The 18566-nt window shown below is 43.4% G+C and overlaps 2 protein-coding genes across 2 annotated transcripts; both read left to right on the top strand.

Annotated features, from left to right (window-relative positions):
- Nucleotides 1-1643: 1643 nt before the first annotated feature.
- Nucleotides 1644-10627, top strand: LOC144587179 (vomeronasal type-2 receptor 26-like). The gene is made up of 4 exons (XM_078386840.1): nt 1644-1774; nt 6410-6701; nt 8933-9617; nt 10575-10627. The coding sequence occupies exons 1-4, from the start codon at nt 1644-1646 to the stop codon at nt 10625-10627; spliced, it is 1161 nt and encodes a 386-aa protein (XP_078242966.1).
- A 414-nt stretch (nt 10628-11041) lies between these two features.
- Nucleotides 11042-18302, top strand: LOC140703665 (vomeronasal type-2 receptor 26). The gene is made up of 3 exons (XM_072987017.2): nt 11042-11227; nt 12492-12618; nt 13691-18302. Exons 1-3 carry the CDS (start codon nt 11042-11044, stop codon nt 14599-14601), a joined length of 1224 nt encoding a protein of 407 aa, XP_072843118.2. The 3' UTR covers nt 14602-18302.
- Nucleotides 18303-18566: the final 264 nt, after the last annotated feature.

The raw sequence follows: 18566 nt of genomic DNA, 5'->3' as shown, positions 1-18566 counted from the left end.
AGAAACGAATGGGCAACCAGTGTAATGTCGCCAGAGTGGGGAAAATGTGATGATATTATTTCATTTCAGTTAATAATCTGGTGGCTGTGTTCTGGACCATTTGTAGTTTCCATATCAATCTCATGGGCAGCCCCACGTAGAGCTCATTACAGTAGTCTAATCTCGAGATTACGAGCGCACGGACTAGAGTGGTGAACGCCCAACATCAAGATAGGAGTGCAACTGGGCCATTCGCTGAAGATGTAAATGGACAGTGCAGACTATAGACGTTACCTGGGACTCTATGGTAAGCCCTGGGTCAAGATGGACCCCCAAGCTGCGGACCACACTCTTTGTGGTGAGAGTCACCCCCCCCCCCAAAAAAATGAGAGGGAGCTTTGCAAACCACTGATAGGAGGGGCTCCCACTCTCAAAAATTCCGTCTTGTCCGGGTTCAGCCTCAATCCATTATCCTGCATCCACTGCAGTACAGCCCACAGGGAGTGCTCAAGGGGCACAATGGCATCCACTGGTGATGGAAAGAAGGAAATGTAGAGCTATGTGTCATCAGCATACTGATGACACAAAGCACTAGACCCATGGATGGCCCCACCTTGAGGGCTCATATAGATATTAAACAGCACTGAAGAGATGATCGAGCCCCGTGGCACTCTGCAATTCAGGAGTCACAGTGCCAATACGCTCTCTCCAAACTGAACTCTCTGAGAATAGTCCTCCAAGAGGGACCGGAGCCAGGCCACTGATCCCAAACTCGGAGAGCCATCCCAGGAGGATACCGTCTGAGATATCAAAGACGCCATCAAAGGTGTCTGAGATATCAAAGACTTTTTGCCCCTATCGGCCTCTCTCAATAGGTCATCAAGCAGGGCATCCAATGCCATTTCTGTACCGTAATGTGGCCTGAAGCCCGACTGGAATGGATCCAGGGCATTGGTTTCATCCAAGAGAGCCTGAAGCTGATCAGCCACCACCTTCTCTACAACCCTGCTAAGGAAGAAAACATTGGAAACGGTCCTATAATTGCCAATGTTGTTTGCTGCCAAGCTCAGTTTCTTCCTAATGGGCCTAATGAGAGTCTCCTTGAGGTCAAGGGGAACCCTGTCCTCCTGGAGAGGCCCATTAATTACTGCAGTGGCCCATTCATTGCCACAGACCTGGGTGCTTTGATTAGCCAGGCCGGGCAAGGGTCAAGGAGGTGAGGGCACGGCTGGAGTCAAGTGCCTTCTCAACCTCAAGTGACGTCATGGGCTGAAAGTGAGTTTTTCTCACTGGACAAGACAGTGTGCTGGATGTCTCGGCTCAATCTACTGGTTTCAAATAGGGGGTTAGGTCTCGGTGGAGGGTCTCCACCTTAGATTTAAAAAATGCTTCAAATTGCTCAGGTGAGATACTAGGGGAGACCAATCACTGTGACCAGTTCCAGATAGATCACGTACTATGCGGAATGATTCTGTCTGCTGGTTGGAAGCTTCACTTATCTGGACAGCAAAGTAAGCTTTCTTTGCAGCCTTTATCTTCGAAAGGTAAAAGTTAGACGCGATTCTAGCAGCTTTTAAGCTATTTTCCATTAGCTTCCACCTCCTCCCATCATGCTTCATAGCTCTCAGCTGCTGATTAAACCAGGGCACTTGTCAAGCTCTGCAATGGAGAGGATGTTTATGAACAATCGTGTCCACAGCCCTGATGGCAGCAGTGGTCCAGCCGTCAACCAGAGCTTTGAGAGGAGTGCCAGCCAGATCTTTGGTATCCCTTTCATGGAATCCTATAGGATCCTGTAGCGTGTGACAGGAGATCACTTACATAGATCCCTGCTCCCCACGAGGGGGGGGAGCCACTGTGAGGCATTTTATTAGGGGGAATCCATCCATGACAGAGGGGACAGAGACAAGGTTAGTCACCCTCAGACCACACTCCCTCTGCTCAGAAGATAATACCAGGTCTAGCATGTGACCGCCCACGTGGGTGGGGCTGTTAAGATGTTGGGACATGTCCAAGGAAGCCATGGTTCCCTAGAACTCAGGAGACAGACCGGAAACCTCCGTCTCTGCGTGGATGTTGAAATCACCCAAGACGAGTAGCCTTGAGGATCCCAACAGAGCCATGGAGATGAAGTCCGCCAGCTCTGGTAAGAAAATGGATGGATTGTAGGGAGCACAGTATGCCAGTAAGATCCCAATACCATCCCTGGCTCCCAATTGACTCATGGAGGGCCTCCAGACCAGGTGTCGTCACAGCGGAAAGCCTAAGAACCTCCAGAGTAATTCTATATGCAACGGCTACACACACATCCGTTCCCCCCCCCATCTGCCCTGGTGTTGGACAGCATAAACTGGAGGACAGGCAAAGGACAGAGGGATACCCCCGTCACTACGCATCCAAGTTTCAGTTATGCATGCCAAATCTGTATCCTTCTCCAGGATAAAATTGTAAATCAGCTGGGATTTATTGGATACAGATCTGGCATTCAACAACACCAGTTTCAGAGCGGAGGGGTAACTGAGCGGGCTACCTCGAGGGTGACAGTTGGTCATAGAGCTAGAACAGTGGACACCCTTCAAACATCTGTCCACCGTTCTTCTGGAACGAGTGGCTATTGTGCCAGCGCCATATCTCCCTCTACCGTAATCACCTGGATATTTAAAGGACCCTCGCTGGGGGGGAGAAGCCTTCTACTCCAATCCAAAATGAAAGAGAAAAAAGATGAAAATAAGAAACCTAATAATTAATGAATGAAGAAAATTAACAAAATGTAAGCAGTACAATCATAACGGAATTAACAAAGTTAATCAAAAAGCAAAATGAACAATAAATGAGTTAAATTAACAATTAAGCATTTAAACAATTAATATACAATATAAGATTAATAAAAATAAATTAATTACAGAAAAAAGGAAAAAGAAGAAGACTGAAAAGGAACAGAGTCTTGCCACCCCACTCCAAACCACTCTGAATTGCACCTCAGCAGGCCACCAGAGAGATGTAAACGGTCCAGAATGCAAACCTCATTGTCCCACATCCTCTCGGAATTGTTAACTATCTTGATGTTATCAATCATTAAAACTGAAAAAAAAAAACCAAGAGAGATGAGTCAGTGATAGATACTAGTTGAGAAGGCTTTACAAGAGTGTCATTAGTGGGAACAGAGCCGTCTGAAACCAGACACTGGTGACCGTGCCCCCCCCCAGATGATAGCATTTAGCGCTCTAGTCAAAACTTTCTCATTTAGCGCTCTAGTCAAATCTTGAAAACCAAAAGCATCTTGCATTAGGTCATTCCCTCTTCCTGCTGCTCTTGTAAACTAAGCATTCTGGCTTCCTTTATTGAACCAACCCATCTCATGTGAGATCTTCCTCTTTGTCTACTAGTCAATCCCACTGTACCAAGCAATATCGTCCATTTCGGTCACTTCTGTGTTTCCATTATATGTGCATGGTAGGATAGGCTCAGGTTATTTGTTTTGGCTTGAGTGAGAGTTCAGGCTTGACTTTATTTATTTATTTATTTATTTATTCATTCATTCATTCATTCATTCATCTATTTATTCATCTATTTATTTATTTATTTAATATCCCGCCTATCTAGTTGGGTGAGGACCACTCTAGGCGGCTTTACTGAACTCTCACATTTCTGCTTTTCTAGCTGACTTTTGAAACTGTATCCACACCACATCTCAAATGAGTTCATTATTGTCCCTGTCTCTCTTTAATTCTTTCACATAAAATAGATGATTTTGACCTTGGTTTCCAGTGATTCTCTTTGCTAATTCCAACCTCTTCCTTCTTCTTTTTAAAAATTTGAAAAAGCAAAGGGGCATCTTCTGTAAAACATGCAGACAACATGTCCATAAAGCTTTCTGGCCCATATAGTGTCTCGTCCTCAGCTTGCTTAACTAAAAGAAAGGGTTTAGAAATTGGAACATTGCTTTCCAGCCTGCACTTGGCAGAACATGCATAGCAACGTTAGTTTGGCTAAGAGTTTGATGGTTGTGAGCCTGTGTCCTGAGTACATTCCTGTACCGTATTGAGTCCTGGACCCTTTATGCACGGCAGGAGATGAGGTTAAACATGTTCCATATGCGTTGCCGCCGACGCATTTTTGCCATCACCTGGCAGGACAAAGTTCCAAATAGAGTAGTTCTGGAATGAGGTGGAATTTTTAGCATGTATACATTACTGAAACAGTGACATCTACACTGGATCGGGCATGTCGTGAGAATGGCTGATGGTGGGATTCCAAAAGATCTTTTGTATGGACAATTAGTGCAGGCAAAGCGCCCCAGAGGGAGACCAAAGCTGCAATACAAAGACATCTGAAAGCGGGATCTGAAGGCCTTAGGGATGGACCTCAACATATGGGAAACCTTGACATGTGAGCATTCAGCCTGGAGGCAGGTGGTGCAGCATGGCCTCTCCCAATTTGAAGAGACCCTTGTCCAGCAGGCTGAGGCAAAGAGGCAGTCCTGAAACCAGCAAAAGCAGGGAGAAGGACAGGGGACAATTTGTATTTCTCTTCAATGTGGAAGGGATGGTCACTCTCGAACTGGCCTTCTCAGCCACACCAGATGTTGTTCCAAGTCCTCTATTTAGAGCACGTTACCATAGTCTCTTCAGACTAAAGAATGGCTACTACTGAAGGGTGTGTATATTTTTCCATTGTACATATTGTCCATACTCACACCTTTGCTTTCCCATTTTATTAACTCCAAAACAGCCCTTCAAAATATTTTGGCACAGGGGGACTATGGCCACATCCAAGCGGTTTTTGCTTCTGTCTTCTCCCAGCAACCATAGTACAGATAATATGCCCATCTTTTATAATCCTCTAACCCTGGTAATTCTACATGAGGGAAATTTCTGATTGTGTTTCTGTGTAGTACAGCCTGAATGTTGACAGCAGTAGTCCAGATGTTGTACAAGACACCCTCTTCTGCTCGCTACCATTCACGCTTGTTGAAAAACAGTCCTGACCGTTGCATTGTGATTGGGTGAGAAGTGTTTAATTGATGAAAAAAAAAAGGAAACAGTTTCTGGGATTTTGCTTTGCATGGTATCACTCTGTGAAGGCAAAGGTCCCGGACTTGCCACTAACTGCCCTTAATTCCTCCAGGGGATTTCAATTCAGATGTCTCTTTGTTTACCTCAGATGAACAGTGGCTGGGGAAATTACTTTTTAAATTTTAACTCCCAGAACCCCTCTTGCCACCATGGGCAGTAGCATCCCTGGAGAAAAAGCTCTGGGACCAAATTTTCCAGAACGTATTTCTCTGTCACTCATGAAATATTCGACACCATTGAGTCCCACAAACATATTTACTCCAGGCACACACCTGCACACAATCCCTTCTGGCAAAGCAACTGTGTTATAAAAGTCATGTTTGCCTCCTCATAATTATGGAAATCATGGTGATTTAGTCAAGTTTTCACCAAAGTTCATGGGGCCATGTTTTGTCAAATCTTGACACTGAAACGGATACAAGAATAGGGTCAGATACTTCTCATCTATAAAGTCTGGAAAAAAATATAGTGCATAAATACTTCCTGGGCCACTCAGCATGTGGGACTGAAGCTTTGAAAAGTCAGGGGCTGTGCCAGAGTGAGGCTTCATTGTATCAACTCCCGCCCAATCCCATCTCCTTAGATTTGGGGCAGCAATCCCGGATTCCTTTCTCTTCAGAGAAGGCACCACAATTGTGCTCTTGTGGAAATGTTCAGCTTCTAACTAGTTAGCTCTGAGTCTAGTGACACGGCACTGAGGAGCAGAGGATGGAGAGAGCTTTCTCGACTGTCTCCTACACGGCATGGTGGCATCTGCTGATGCTTATATTGTCACTTTGTTCTTTTTGTGTGAGACTTAAGAGACAGTGTCCCTGGAAGGAGATCAGGGATCGAGAACCTCCCTTTAATTATTACAGTCCAGGAGATTATCAAATTGCTGGCATCATAACTACCACAAATACTATATTCCTACCATATGATTTCTCCAAATCTCCCTTAACCGACTTTTACTCGTAAGTACTGGTGACCGAAGTTACACTCTCTGTTCATCCCATTATATTTTTCTCTGTGTGTGTTCCCTCTTGTGCCTACCTTTCGTCATTCATGTATGTCTTTAGCCTCATCTCTACCTGAGGGGAAAGGTTTCTGGGATTTGTAGAAATTTCCCTTAGATGGCTCTTGTGACTTCATAACCAAATACTGCAGCTTGTCAGGTTGATCTTTAGAAACACTGTGGTAACTTCACAAGCAACAACCAGTACCTCTTGGTGATGTTTGCAAGAATGGTGCTATTGGCACTCGTTCAGTGGGTGCGCAAGTTTTGAGTGTAACGTGCAGAGATTTCTGTTTTCTTAAAGGATGCAGGAATTTCATACACTTGCCCAGTCAACCCCACCACATCCCTTTTATTCCAGTATACAAGGCATGATCTTCTGGGACATCCTGCCCTTCTTGTTTGCTGTACGTGAAATCAATGAGAACCCAAAGTTCTTGCCCAATATCACCCTGGGCTACAACGTCTATGAGAATTATTTCAATCCAAGAATGACTTCTGAAGCTTTGGTGGACCTGCTGTCTGTGGGGCAACAACATATTCCAAACTACGGCTGCGGAAGGAAAAACAGAATGCTGGCAGTTCTAGAAGGGGCCAACTCTGAAACCTCCACACAGATTTCAACCATGCTGGACATCTACAAAATCCCACAGGTAGGACCGGTGTGGAGAACGAGTCCACTCCCACTTTCCCATTTCTCCAGCAATATCTAGAATGCTACATTGAAGGACCTAGAGACAGAAGGGGATGTACATCCATTTTGTCTTTTGTCTTCTACCATTACCCAGTTTTGTGGCTTTTCAGACAGTAGAAATCAAGGTTGTCAGGTTTCATTCCTTAAAACCATGTCTGATCTAGAGAGACTATTAGTGCAGTTCCGTATTGCAACCGTCCTCAATCTGGTCTCCCGCAGAGCTGGTGTACTGCCTAATAATCCTTAGAGCTGGGAACAATGGGAAATGTAGTACAACACATCTGCAGAGCATGTGTAGGATGCAGAAGGTATACAGATGGATGCTCCTGCAGAGCATCCTTGGTAGAAACCTTAAAGTAAGGGGAAAATGTCAGTGGAAAGTTATAAATTAGTGCCCGTCATATGAGATTTATCTGAAAAATGTTTTTATCACTTTGATTTAGAAAGTTTATTGTAGGATACTAAGCATTTACTAAACACATTTAGTAAATGCTTAGCAAACTAAAATGGATGGGGGCTCAGGTCACAGGACTCACTGTCAAGTCAGACTTCACTTGCATTGGTGACTTGACCCAGACTCAACCCGTTGTTGTTTGAATGAGTCAGACTCAGCTTGTAACTTGGAACCCACCCATACCTTCCCTTTTTTTCTGGAAAAGGAAACCTTGTTTTCTTTGTTTATATATATATAATTTTTTATTTTTTAGCAAGATGGGTGACAAAAAGGAAAAGGGGAATTAAGGTTAATGGGGAAAAGGTGAAACAATCATATACTAACGTCCATTCTATACCTATTGCCATATCAAAATTCCAAGTTACTCTATTTACTCTTTTCTGCCTTCTAGGTTTAAGTTCTCATTTCAATATATGCTATTCATACATTGCCTGTTGATTCAGTCCACTTGTAGAATAAGTCCCATCTTTCTGTTGCCTTTTATAAAGGACAGTCCTTCATTACTTCTGATAAAATGTCCATTTCCGCTATTTCCCGTATCTTCTCAATAAGATTTTCTTGTTTCGGTACCATTGGACTTTTCCAATTTTTGGCATAGAGAATTCTGGCTGCAGTAACTATATATATAACTATATATTCCTTTGATTTATCTATGTTATCAGGTGTCATACTCAATAAGAACAGTTCTGGGGTTAATGGCACCTTACAGAGCAATATTTGTTGCAACATAGCTTGTACTCTTTTCCAGTACTGTTTCGCTACTCTACATGACCACCACATATGATAATAGCTTCCCACTTGTGCTTCACATTTCCAACACATATTTGATACATCTGTATACATCTTCGACAATTTTTCTGGAGTCATATGCCACCTATAAAACATCTTGTATATATTCTCCTTAAAATTAACCAATCTTGTAACCTTTATATTATTTTATTTATTTATTTATTTATTTGATTTTTACCCCGCCCCTCTAGACCATGTCTACTCGGGGCATACTTTGCCATATTTTCAACCATTGATCAATATCAATATTATGCCCTATATTTTGTGCCCACTTGGTCATACATTCTTTAACCATTTCATCTTGCATTTTAATTTATAACATATAGTTATACATTTTCTTAACTATTTTGTCTTTTGAACCTAATAAAAGCTTATCAAACATCATTTGTTCTGAGTAGAAACCTTCTATTTTGTCTTTTGTATATCTAGATTCCAGCTGTGCTCTGGACCACCAGTCTATATAGATATTCTGTGACTCTAGTTCTTCTTTAGACCTTAATTCACCATCCTTTTAAAATAAATCTTAGTATCTTAAAAGTTTTGCTTTTGTCATGAGATTAAGTTGTGTAAAGGCCTCTAATAGGTGACACCCATACTGGTGTTTTATAGTAAATTTGTTGTATAATCTTTCTCCACATTCCCAATAGAGCTTTTCTTATCATATGTAAATTAAAGTGCTTTTGCTCTTTATCTTTTTTATACCACAGGTAAGCATGCCAGCCTAATTGTAAATCGTATCCTTCCAAAGAAACCTTGTTTTTAATAGGGACTTGGGACTTGAGACATGGCACTAAGACCTGGACTTGGGGCTCCGACCCAAACACTTGCAACATCCCTGTAAAGTACACAGCAGTTAGTAGCTGTGCTGAAAACTGCTTGAGATCAAGAAACAGCTGGGATTCGTCATTAAAATCTCTCTCTATGTATCTGTTTCCTTTTCAAACCAGGTCAGTTATGGTTTTATCACTCAGATTCCAAGGAATAAAGATCGCTTCCCCTTTTTCTATCAGACAGCTCCAAAACAAGAACCTCCTTTCCTGGGGATCATCAAACTCCTCCTTCATTTCAGGTGGACCTGGATAAATGTTCTAGCTCCAGAGAACGACAGTGGAGAAAGATTTGTCAGCAGTTTTTCATCCGTGGCCGCAAGCAATGGCATTTGTGTTGCATTCACGTACAGGATACCTATGATTAATGTTTATAGAAAGATAAATATGCTTTTTCTTCTTTTGAATACTAAAGCCAATGTAGTTATTTGTCAGTTGGACTCTCAAGCAATGACCACTTTATTGGTGGTAACGCAACAGGTTAAGATCCATTCCGGAACTGTTGGAAAAGTTTGGATCACAACAGCTTTGCAGGACCTCAGTGTGAGGCTGCTGTTCAAATTTGCTGATCTCCAGCACACCCATCTTTATTTGTCTTTCTTGATCCAGACAAACAAAGCAATACGATATGACAACTTTGATGAGCTTCTCTTTGACATTAAGCAATTTGAGCAGAAAGCCTTTCATTGTTTATTTTCCAAACACGGCATGTCTGTGAAAATCTGGAAAAGGTGCTTAGAAGGAAAGAACTGGGACAATCCAGACCAGGCTGTCATTGAGAGAATCCTGTCTCAAGACAACTACAGTATTTACAAGGCCATCCAGGCTGTGGCACAAACTTTGCGTGCAGCTGAGCTGTTCCGTTCCAATGGGAGGAGGAGGAGGCGCTTGGACAGACGGGCACCTCCGTGGGTCCCACCCTGGCAGGTACTTCTTTTTGTTCATTGTTCCAGGTAAAATCCCTATCAACTGCTGACATCTTGAAACTGGAGGAGCCTGTGACTCGGGCATTAGAGTTTCTGTGGGCTAGGAGGTGGCCCAGTCAACAATTCTCCACCTGCAGGTTGTCAGATGAGATGTAAAAACTTTCCTGTGACAAAATAGGAGTAGGTGGGTTGTTATGTATGTATGTTTGTGTGTGTGTGTGTATGTGTGTGTGTATCTATGTATATGTGTTTGTTTGTTTGTTTGTTTGTTTGTTTGTTTGTTTGTTTGTGCCCAACCTTTTTCCTTCAAAGGACCCAAGGCAGCTTACATAATTAAACAGACAGGAAAAGCCTGCCTAAAGAGAAAGGTCTTTTATACAATCATTAAATAATTGAACTACAAGGTCTATAAGGCCATCAAGTCCAAGCTTCTGCTCAGTGCAGGAATCCAGATCAAAGCACGTTTGACAGATGATTGTCCCATTTTCTCTTCAATGCCTCCAGTATTGCCTGCATGAGGAAGGATAGCAAAGTTGGATCCAGCCTGGTTTTTCACAGGAGAGAGTTCCAGAGTTTGGGAATGAACCCAAAGGCCAATCACAAGACAAAGCCTGCAAAAAGTGGTGTTGAGGGAAAGCATATGCCAAAATTACCGTAACATTTCAGTCTTTCACTACTTAAAAAAGCAGTTATTCTACATATGTACCATTTACATCTGTCTGCTGTTTACATACCATTTGCCGTCTACATATGTCTAATTTGCTCCTCTAAAGTGGGAGAGATCACTAGAGGCTGGAGTAAATTCAACTGCTGCCCATTTTATCCTATTCTCCTAGGCTTCATTGTTCCGAATGGTGAGACCAAGAGCGGCAATGAAGGTTTCAACTAGGAGTACTGCCTTCTTGGTGGTTGTCACAGGACTTTTGGTGCCCCTTTTTGGTAATCCACCAGATCTCGTCTCCCCAGAGGTTTAAAAAACTGCTCAAAACCAAACTATTCAAGGAAGCCTTTAATGATATTCTCTTTCTCCAATTTACTATTGGAGTTCATTGCCATTATTTAGCCTTCCCTTGGTTTATGTAATTGGTGTGCTGATTTGTTTCATTTCTTGTTTTGTTTGGGGTGGAGGGTAGGGTTTTATTTTAGAATGAAAGACCACCTAGAGCTGTGGTTTCCAGTAAATGGAGCAGTATATAAATGTCAAACGTCCAGGGCTGAATAACAGGATTCCCTGTGGGTTTAATACGCTTGCTTCTTCTAGCTTCACCCCTTCCTGAGACTCTTCCAGCATTACAATGTTTCCATGAACGGAGATGAGTTCCATGAGAATCAGGGTTTGGCAGCTGACTTTCATATTGTGAACTGGGTGAGGTGGCCCAACAAGTCCACTGCTGGAGTAGATGTTGGGCGCATAGAGAGATGGGACTCCTCTGAAGTCAAGATCGCGATTGATGACAGTGCCATTGTGTGGCCCACATGGTTTAACCAGGTGGGGGGAAAACCACTTGTTTCCTTTTATTCTCTTCAACAGATCTTACCAGGAAATCCCAAGCATATCTACTCTAATGTATATCCCTCTGAGTTCAGTGAGGCTTACTCCTACATAAACGGGGAAGACCTTCCAGCATAAAGCAAAAATGAAGCTGATGAGAATGATGCCTTATGAAAACTTGTGGACAGAAACTACATATTTGCGGGTAGCGTGCAATGAGGTTTTTACTACAGGTCATCTACAAATGGGCACAAAATATGTTCTGCTGTAATGTGATTCTCTGTACCCCAGCAGGATGTCTGAAGCAGCCACTGACCCACAGCATTGCACCTGGTCAATGCTGAGATAGCTGGCATTGGCCTGGCCACAACATGGTTATCAGCTGAGGGGCACCTTCAGCGGATCATGTTTTGTCCCCTGTCGCATGAGTGAGAGCTCAGCTGCCCTGACCCCAGCGCTGTCAGAAACCAGGAAGCTTCCTAGCTCTGGGTGGCCAGAATGGAAGCCCTAATATGAATCTAGTGATTATGTATTAAGTTCCATTTTAAAGCACTGGAGTCCCTATGAAAGAGATTTAGTTTTTCACCAGTGTGGAGTCAAGGTCTTTGCATGTAAGGAAGACTGTCCAGTGTGGGGAAGGGGGGACTTTATGCCATAAATGCTTTCTTTTAAGCCGAAACATATCACGCTCCTCATCCTTTCTTGCCCCACAACTGTTGTCCTCAAAAGATAGGGGCAAGGAGCACCGATCCGTACGTCAGAGCCCCGGACTCACTGGGCACTTGCGTAGGTTATCCATCCACTGATATGGCAGTGGGGGAAGGGCTGTGTGGCAGCTGTCATTTGGGGTCCGACTGCCTGATGCCCAGGACCCAGGGTGGAAGGCACCGTCTATCCTGGGGATGTCAAACCAACCAATCATGGTGCTAGGAATCAGGAGCTCCTCCCATATTTGCTCTGGATTGGTCGATTAAAATAGAAGCTGCTCCTGGGAAAAGATAAGGGGAAGTCGGCTCAGTCCTGTTTGCTAAAGTTTTTTCAGATCCACTCTCCCTTTGTTCTTTTGGCTCTGTAGGATGGAAAGAAAAAGGTCTAGTTTGTTCTGTCACTATTTTGTTGGGGCAGTTGGAAACATGAGGATAGATCTGGTCAGACAAGGAGTTGGGTTAAGCTTGATCTTCTCTAGTGGATCCCCTGAATCCCTTATTAATATTAAAAACAGCATCCTAATGAACACATTTTCCTGGATGACCTTTTGTAGACTGCACCTTTCTCTAGATGTACTAAAAGCTGCCGCCCTGGACAAGCCAAGCTGACCAAGGAGGGAGAGCCTGTCTGCTGCTATGACTGCACCCCCTGTGCTGAAGGCGCCATCTCCACTCAAGAAGGTGAGTGACTGAAGGGCAAAACAACAGGGAAGATCTGGCTGTAGATTTCCTGCTTCCTGCAGCAGGCTGGGCTTCTAGGAGCCCTGAGGTGTTTCTCAGCTCTACAGTTGTAGGATTATATGATTTACGGTATTCAGGAGGGGAATCCTTAAAGATGAGGACAAAACAACAAGGAAGATTTAGATTTCCTGCAACAGGTTAGACTTAATGGGCTTTTGGGGTGCTTTCCAGCTCTCTGGATCAAGGATTGTATGATTCAGGGAAGCCACTGAAATCCACAAACACCAGCAGAGCTTCAACAAAAAAGAAGAAAAGTCAGGCTATGGACTGGCACCTCCAATCAATTTTCTTTACAGTGTGAGGCAGTTAAGAATTAACCAGTCCTTCAGGCACAGAATAACAGTAGAAATTAAGAATGGGAAAGGGGTCATTAAGTAGTAACCAGTTTACCCCTTTATTAGCTGCTCTTTTGATCTCTTTGTTTGGCAACCAGCCCCCCTCTTCCTTTATGGGTTTCCCTGCAACTTTTTTTTCCCTCTCTTGTTGGGTCAGCAGCTCAGCTAGGGTAGTTGAAAAGAAAGTCTCCAGCGTTTTAGCTCCTTTTCAGCTCAGTTTGAGCCAGACTTGCATCCTGAGAAATAAAAGCCATGTACTCACAGTCATAAGAGTCAGGAAAAAAAGTTTCTCCAACCTTCCACAGTGAAGTTATGCAGGTAGATCACCAAACATGGCGTCACCTGGATCAGACCCTTTCTGAGAAATCAAAGAGTTGCGGAAGACACAGATTTACCATTGCCCTGTCTTTCCTGGATTGCACAAACAGGCTCAAAATACTAGGTGTTTAATAAGATTTGAGGCTTTAAAGAGACTGTATAAGAAAGACATCTGTGCCTGGAAAGAGTTGGTGGAGACCGGCCATAGAGGCACAGAGAACGGGGAGCCCTGTGCTAAATTGGTGTGGTCTGTGGACGGTTCTTACTCTATCTATATCCTTCCCTCCTCTTGTTCTTCGGGCATGTAGTTTTTCTCATATATTTTATTGGAATGTTGAAGCTTCTGTAATTTTTTCTAGATTCAGACAACTGCAACAAATGTCCAGATGATCAATATTCAAATCAGGACCGAGACCAATGTGTTGACAAAGTTATCAGCTTCCTCTCTTATGAACAACCTTTGGAGATCTCCCTTACTTTCTTGGCCCTGTTTTCATCTCTAAATACACTCTTGGTGTTAGGAATATTTGTGAAATACCGAGAAACTCCCATTGTCAAAGCCAACAACCGGGACCTCACCTATGTCCTCCTCGGCTCCCTCCTATTTTGCTTCTTGTCCCCCTTTCTATTCATTGGCCGACCCCAGAGAGGGACCTGCCTTCTCCGACAAACTGCCTTCAGTGTCATCTTCTCTGTTGCCATCTCTTCCCTGTTGGCAAAAACCGTCATGGTAGTGGTAGCCTTTATGGCCACTAAGCCAGGGAACACAATGAGGAAATGGCTGGGGAAGATTTGGGCCAACTCCATTGTCCTTTCTTGTTCCAGTGTACAACTGGGCATCTGCATTGTTTGGCTGGGCATCTCTCCTCCATTCCCAGACTCAGACATGCATTCCCAATCTGGGTTGATCATACTGCAGTGCAACGAAGGCTCTGTTGTAATGTTTTATAGTGCGCTTGGATATATGGGCTTTCTGGCTGCCACCTGTTTCACCCTGGCGTTCCTAGCCAGGAAGCTGCCTGGGGCCTTCAATGAAGCCAAGCTGATCACCTTCAGCATGTTGGTCTTCTGCAGTGTTTGGGTGTCCTTTGTGCCCACCTACCTGAGCACCAAAGGGAAGTACATGGTGGCCGTGCAGGTCTTCTCCATCCTATCCTCCAGTCTGGGGTTACTGGGCTGCATCTTTGTCCCCAAATGCTACATTATTGTGTTTAGGCCTGAGCTGAACACCAAGGAGCTTCTGATGCTGAAAACAAAGGATGGCACTTGATTCTTCATTAAAAATAAATGAGTTGGCAGTTTCTTGTCCTCTGTAGATACAGCGATGTTCATATGTTTCCTTAATTGACAGCACTTCACATATATTGAGATGAAAACTAGTAGTAAACAGAAGGACAAAAGTATTCTACCACCTTGTACAGTGACAGGATGCAAAATGACCTATTTGAAGTCAGGACTTGTAAGTGTACTACCGATGCGTAGCACTGGTCACCAAGAACACGGTTGTGTATGACATAAGCAAGTCTAGACCTGAAAGGTGTATGTGGGTGAGTTCATGGCTCTGAACTCAATTTGTTTTGTGGGGATAGAATTCATGACTCTCTTCTCTTTGTGCCCTACAAGGGGAGAAATGTTACATGACATGTTCTTCTGGGAGCATGTGACAGATTAATAGCCAAGGTGCACTGGATTGTCCATGGCAAAAGTGTTAGCCTGTCTTTCTTGGCTCCATGTGGCTACTTGAAATGTAGGAGAATTTCATTTTTGGTTTGTACCCTGTGTTCTAATGATCCATGTGTCTATGTGCAATGCTAATAAAGAATGTGAGGGGAAAATCTGTTTGGTGAAGAGCAGTGTATTCTTAACACAAATAAATAAATGAGGGGAAAATGAATGGAATGGTTCTTTCTCTGACCCACATGAAAGTATTTCAGTGGTTTCTAGCCTTGGTCCTCTAATGGTGTTGGCTTGCAGTTTGAACATCCTCAGCACTGGCTGGGGCTTCTGGGGTTTCAAATGTGACAACATCTGGTGACCCATGCTTGTGAACTTGTGTATGTTCTGTGCCATGAGGTCAGAGCTGACTAATAGCAACCCTAATTGATATTGAAGGAATCGTTTTACCAGGCCTATTCCCTCAGTGGGTCTCCATGCCCAAATGGGGTCCAAACCCTGTTCTCCAGAGTCCTAGTCCATTATTCCCTCCAGTCCACCACATTGGGACTCCTTGTGAACTAATACGCTACAACTACTAGCCTTCTGCAACTCGCCCTCAGGTGGACACCATCCAATGTCAGTGGCATGGTGTACCATAGTGGGCGTATCTGGCAGTGGCAGCAGTGGGATTAGCAGCTGGAGGCAAGGATGCTTTCAGTTCAGTTTCCACAGTGCCCACAACATAGGTTTACTCTGAGGCAAAGAACGTAATGACAGATTTTACGCTTGGGAAAACACACCTTAAAATGACATACTTTCTTTTAGCATCTGCATTCATCAACTTGATGAATTCATCCCACTATTTTAACTGCACAGAGTTAACTCTCAGCAGATTGTAGCTCTTGTTAAGGTCTGCTTTTCTCCCCTCCCAACAGTCAGAGGCATTATGAATTCTTTAAACGGTATTTCTCTGCTCCAGACATTTTGACATCCTTCTCTCAAGCCAGTGTGATGCCATTCCCTACGGGCTGGATTAATATTCAGGAGGTATGGGCTCAGGTTCCTACTCAGTCGTGGAAAGCCATTAGGGTGTGGCACAGGTAGACTGCTCCCGAAACATCTCATACATTGAAAAGCTATCAGGGTGGCATAAACTGGGGGTAACTTCTCGGCACATAACAAGAATCCTCAGAGAGAGGACAAAGCATTGCCTGCCCAGGGCCATTCCACGGGACAGTAAGGAGCTCCAAATATGTGTTGCCAGAGACAATCAAGTGGAGACAGGCCTAGGCCCCACTCTGACTGAAACCTGAAAATAGGTCTTATTTTCAGAGCGGATGGGGGAAGAGCCTTGAGATACTTTATACTCTGAGAAGCTGTACTTCGTATAAACTATGGTGAACATTCAATCACTTATTTTCTATCTTGGAGGAAGGCCCCAGAAGACAAACATAGATCCAGACATGACTAGGGAAGAGTGGGTGACCGATGAAACATGGCCTCCTAGAAACCGCACCCATGAGATAGTGTGTGCCATTTTATGTTCTAGGAGGCCTTATCTAGCACTAGTGGCAGATGTCATCAGCCTGAGGTGATGGTGAGCGGCCATTTAAATTTTCTACAGCATGCCCAACAGACACTTGCAGTGAGGTATTGTGGGGAAAGGAAAGGCTGTCTTTGAACATCAAGGCTTCCCTCCCTTCCAAGGCGGAGAGTACTCTCTCTATTACCTCACGTACCATCTATATGCGGCAATCCAATGGGGCAGCAAGAGAAACCAACCCACAGCCTAGGTGTGATTTGCTACATTGCCACAGATAGGCCTAGCGTGGACCACAGGCTAACAGTTCTAACTCAGATTTCCCTAAAGTTCCTCACTCCATAAGGCTTACAGAACGATTGAAGTCAGATGTCTCAGTGGCCAGCTGAGAGGAGCTATGGAAAATTGCACTTTTGGATTGCAACTCTCAGAATCCCCTGGCAACAATGGTGGGTGGCCTCCCGAGACATAAAAAGATGGAGTCCTCATTTCTCTTCCCTAAAGGCCTGCCAAAAATACCCAAACTGCTCTGTTTGAAGCCCATGAAGCAGACTCTACTACATGTTTTCTCCTGCTGCACATGGAACCATCTGCCAGAGCTGGCATCAGGGATTCTTCAACCCAATAATTATCAAAATCACAGTGATTTTTAAAACTTCTTTTCAAAGTGCAACAAGGGATGTTTCCAACACACCTCCTTTGAAACTGATGTGAGAACCTCAAAGCAACTCACTAACTTTTGATATTCATAGCCTGGAGAAGCTAAAGCCTAAATACCTCCTGGACCACAAAGCACCTGGCAATGAGATTTATCTCCAACGTGGTGTGGTTGCATCACTGATGCCTGGAAAGGCACCAATTATATTATGCTGATAGCAAGATTCAGCATCATGTATTCTATTTGAAGAAATAGGGGTGCCCCCCCCAAAAAAATTATAATAATGAAACGTGGTCCTTGGATCAGCACCAAGTTTGGCTCAGATGTAGCAGAAAATATTGGGTTTTCTTATAAATTGCCAGTATTATAAATGGACTGAACTTTTGACCCTGCAACTCAAAACCCAATTCAAAAAACATTAACTACTTGCTGGCCAAACATTGAACTTCTCTCAGTGAAAATATTTTTAATAGATATTTTAAAAGGTGGACAATACTATTCAGCAGCTGATACATTGGGGTGAAAGTTAATTAAAACAGAGGTAAACCGACTGATTTCCTCTTTCTTTCTTTCTTTCTTTCTTTCTTTCTTTCTTTCTTTCTTTCTTTCTTTCTTTCTTTCTTTCTCCTTCTTTTACCCCGCCCATCTAGATTCAACAAATCTACTCTGAGCGGCCTATGTGAGCAAACATGGGTCCAAAAACACGTGTAAGCCTGGACAGAGAGCAATCAGGAGTTTGCACATGCTAAAATGGGCTGAATGAGTCCAAATTCAGCTAGCCAAGATACAACACTCCTTCTCACAGGTCTGCCCACATAAGAACACCCTGGTACTCTCAGATATTATTATGAAAAGGTCAAGTGGGCTTTGTAGTCCTTAGACTTAACTTGCACCAGTGACAGGACTCTAAGTAAGCTAGGCCGAGGCAGCACTCTCAGATGACCCTATGACAAGTGTACTGTTCAGAAAACCAATTGAGTTTTGTAATCTTTATTTTATTAAAGAATAAGCATGTTACTAAGTATCAAAGCCAAATTAAACCAAAGCAAATAAACTAGCATTGTGCTGCTTAGTTACAAAGATGTAGTGAGGCAAGGAAAACATGAAAAATAGAAAAGTTTTCAAAAACCTTACAAAAACACAAAAAGCCATTAAAAAGAATAAAAACAGTTCCAGTCCAGGAAATCATTAGTAAAAACAAAATAATCCAAGTAGGTTATAAAAAGGCTATAGTCCTCAGTGATCCTGTAGAACAAGAATCCTGTACTAAAAAGAAAGATTCAGTAAAAGTCCCATTATCCTTAGAAAAGTCAAACCCAGTAAATGTACCATAGTCCTTACAAAATTACAAGAGCATAGTCCATATGGAGTATTCCAAGAA

The sequence above is a fragment of the Pogona vitticeps genome, chromosome 2, assembly GCF_051106095.1.
Source record: "Pogona vitticeps strain Pit_001003342236 chromosome 2, PviZW2.1, whole genome shotgun sequence".
NCBI classification, from domain to species: domain Eukaryota; kingdom Metazoa; phylum Chordata; class Lepidosauria; order Squamata; family Agamidae; genus Pogona; species Pogona vitticeps.
The sequence above is the reverse complement of the archived record's forward strand: the minus strand, read 5'-3'. Positions and strand labels throughout refer to the sequence as shown.

What these genes read in the sequence shown, in the direction of transcription:
- LOC144587179 (XM_078386840.1), top strand. Translation starts at nt 1,644, where the DNA reads ATGGAGAGGATGTTTATGAACAATCGTGTCCACAGCCCTGATGGCAGC. An exon ending in ATGGAATCCTATAGGATCCT is followed by an intron (nt 1,775 to 6,409) that starts GTAGCGTGTGAC and finishes CTTTTATTCCAG; the next exon opens with TATACAAGGCATGATCTTCT. An exon ending in ACATCTACAAAATCCCACAG is followed by an intron (nt 6,702 to 8,932) that starts GTAGGACCGGTG and finishes TTTTCAAACCAG; the next exon opens with GTCAGTTATGGTTTTATCAC.
- LOC140703665 (XM_072987017.2), top strand. Translation starts at nt 11,042, where the DNA reads ATGAACGGAGATGAGTTCCATGAGAATCAGGGTTTGGCAGCTGACTTT. An exon ending in GGCCCACATGGTTTAACCAG is followed by an intron (nt 11,228 to 12,491) that starts GTGGGGGGAAAA and finishes GACCTTTTGTAG; the next exon opens with ACTGCACCTTTCTCTAGATG. An exon ending in CGCCATCTCCACTCAAGAAG is followed by an intron (nt 12,619 to 13,690) that starts GTGAGTGACTGA and finishes AATTTTTTCTAG; the next exon opens with ATTCAGACAACTGCAACAAA.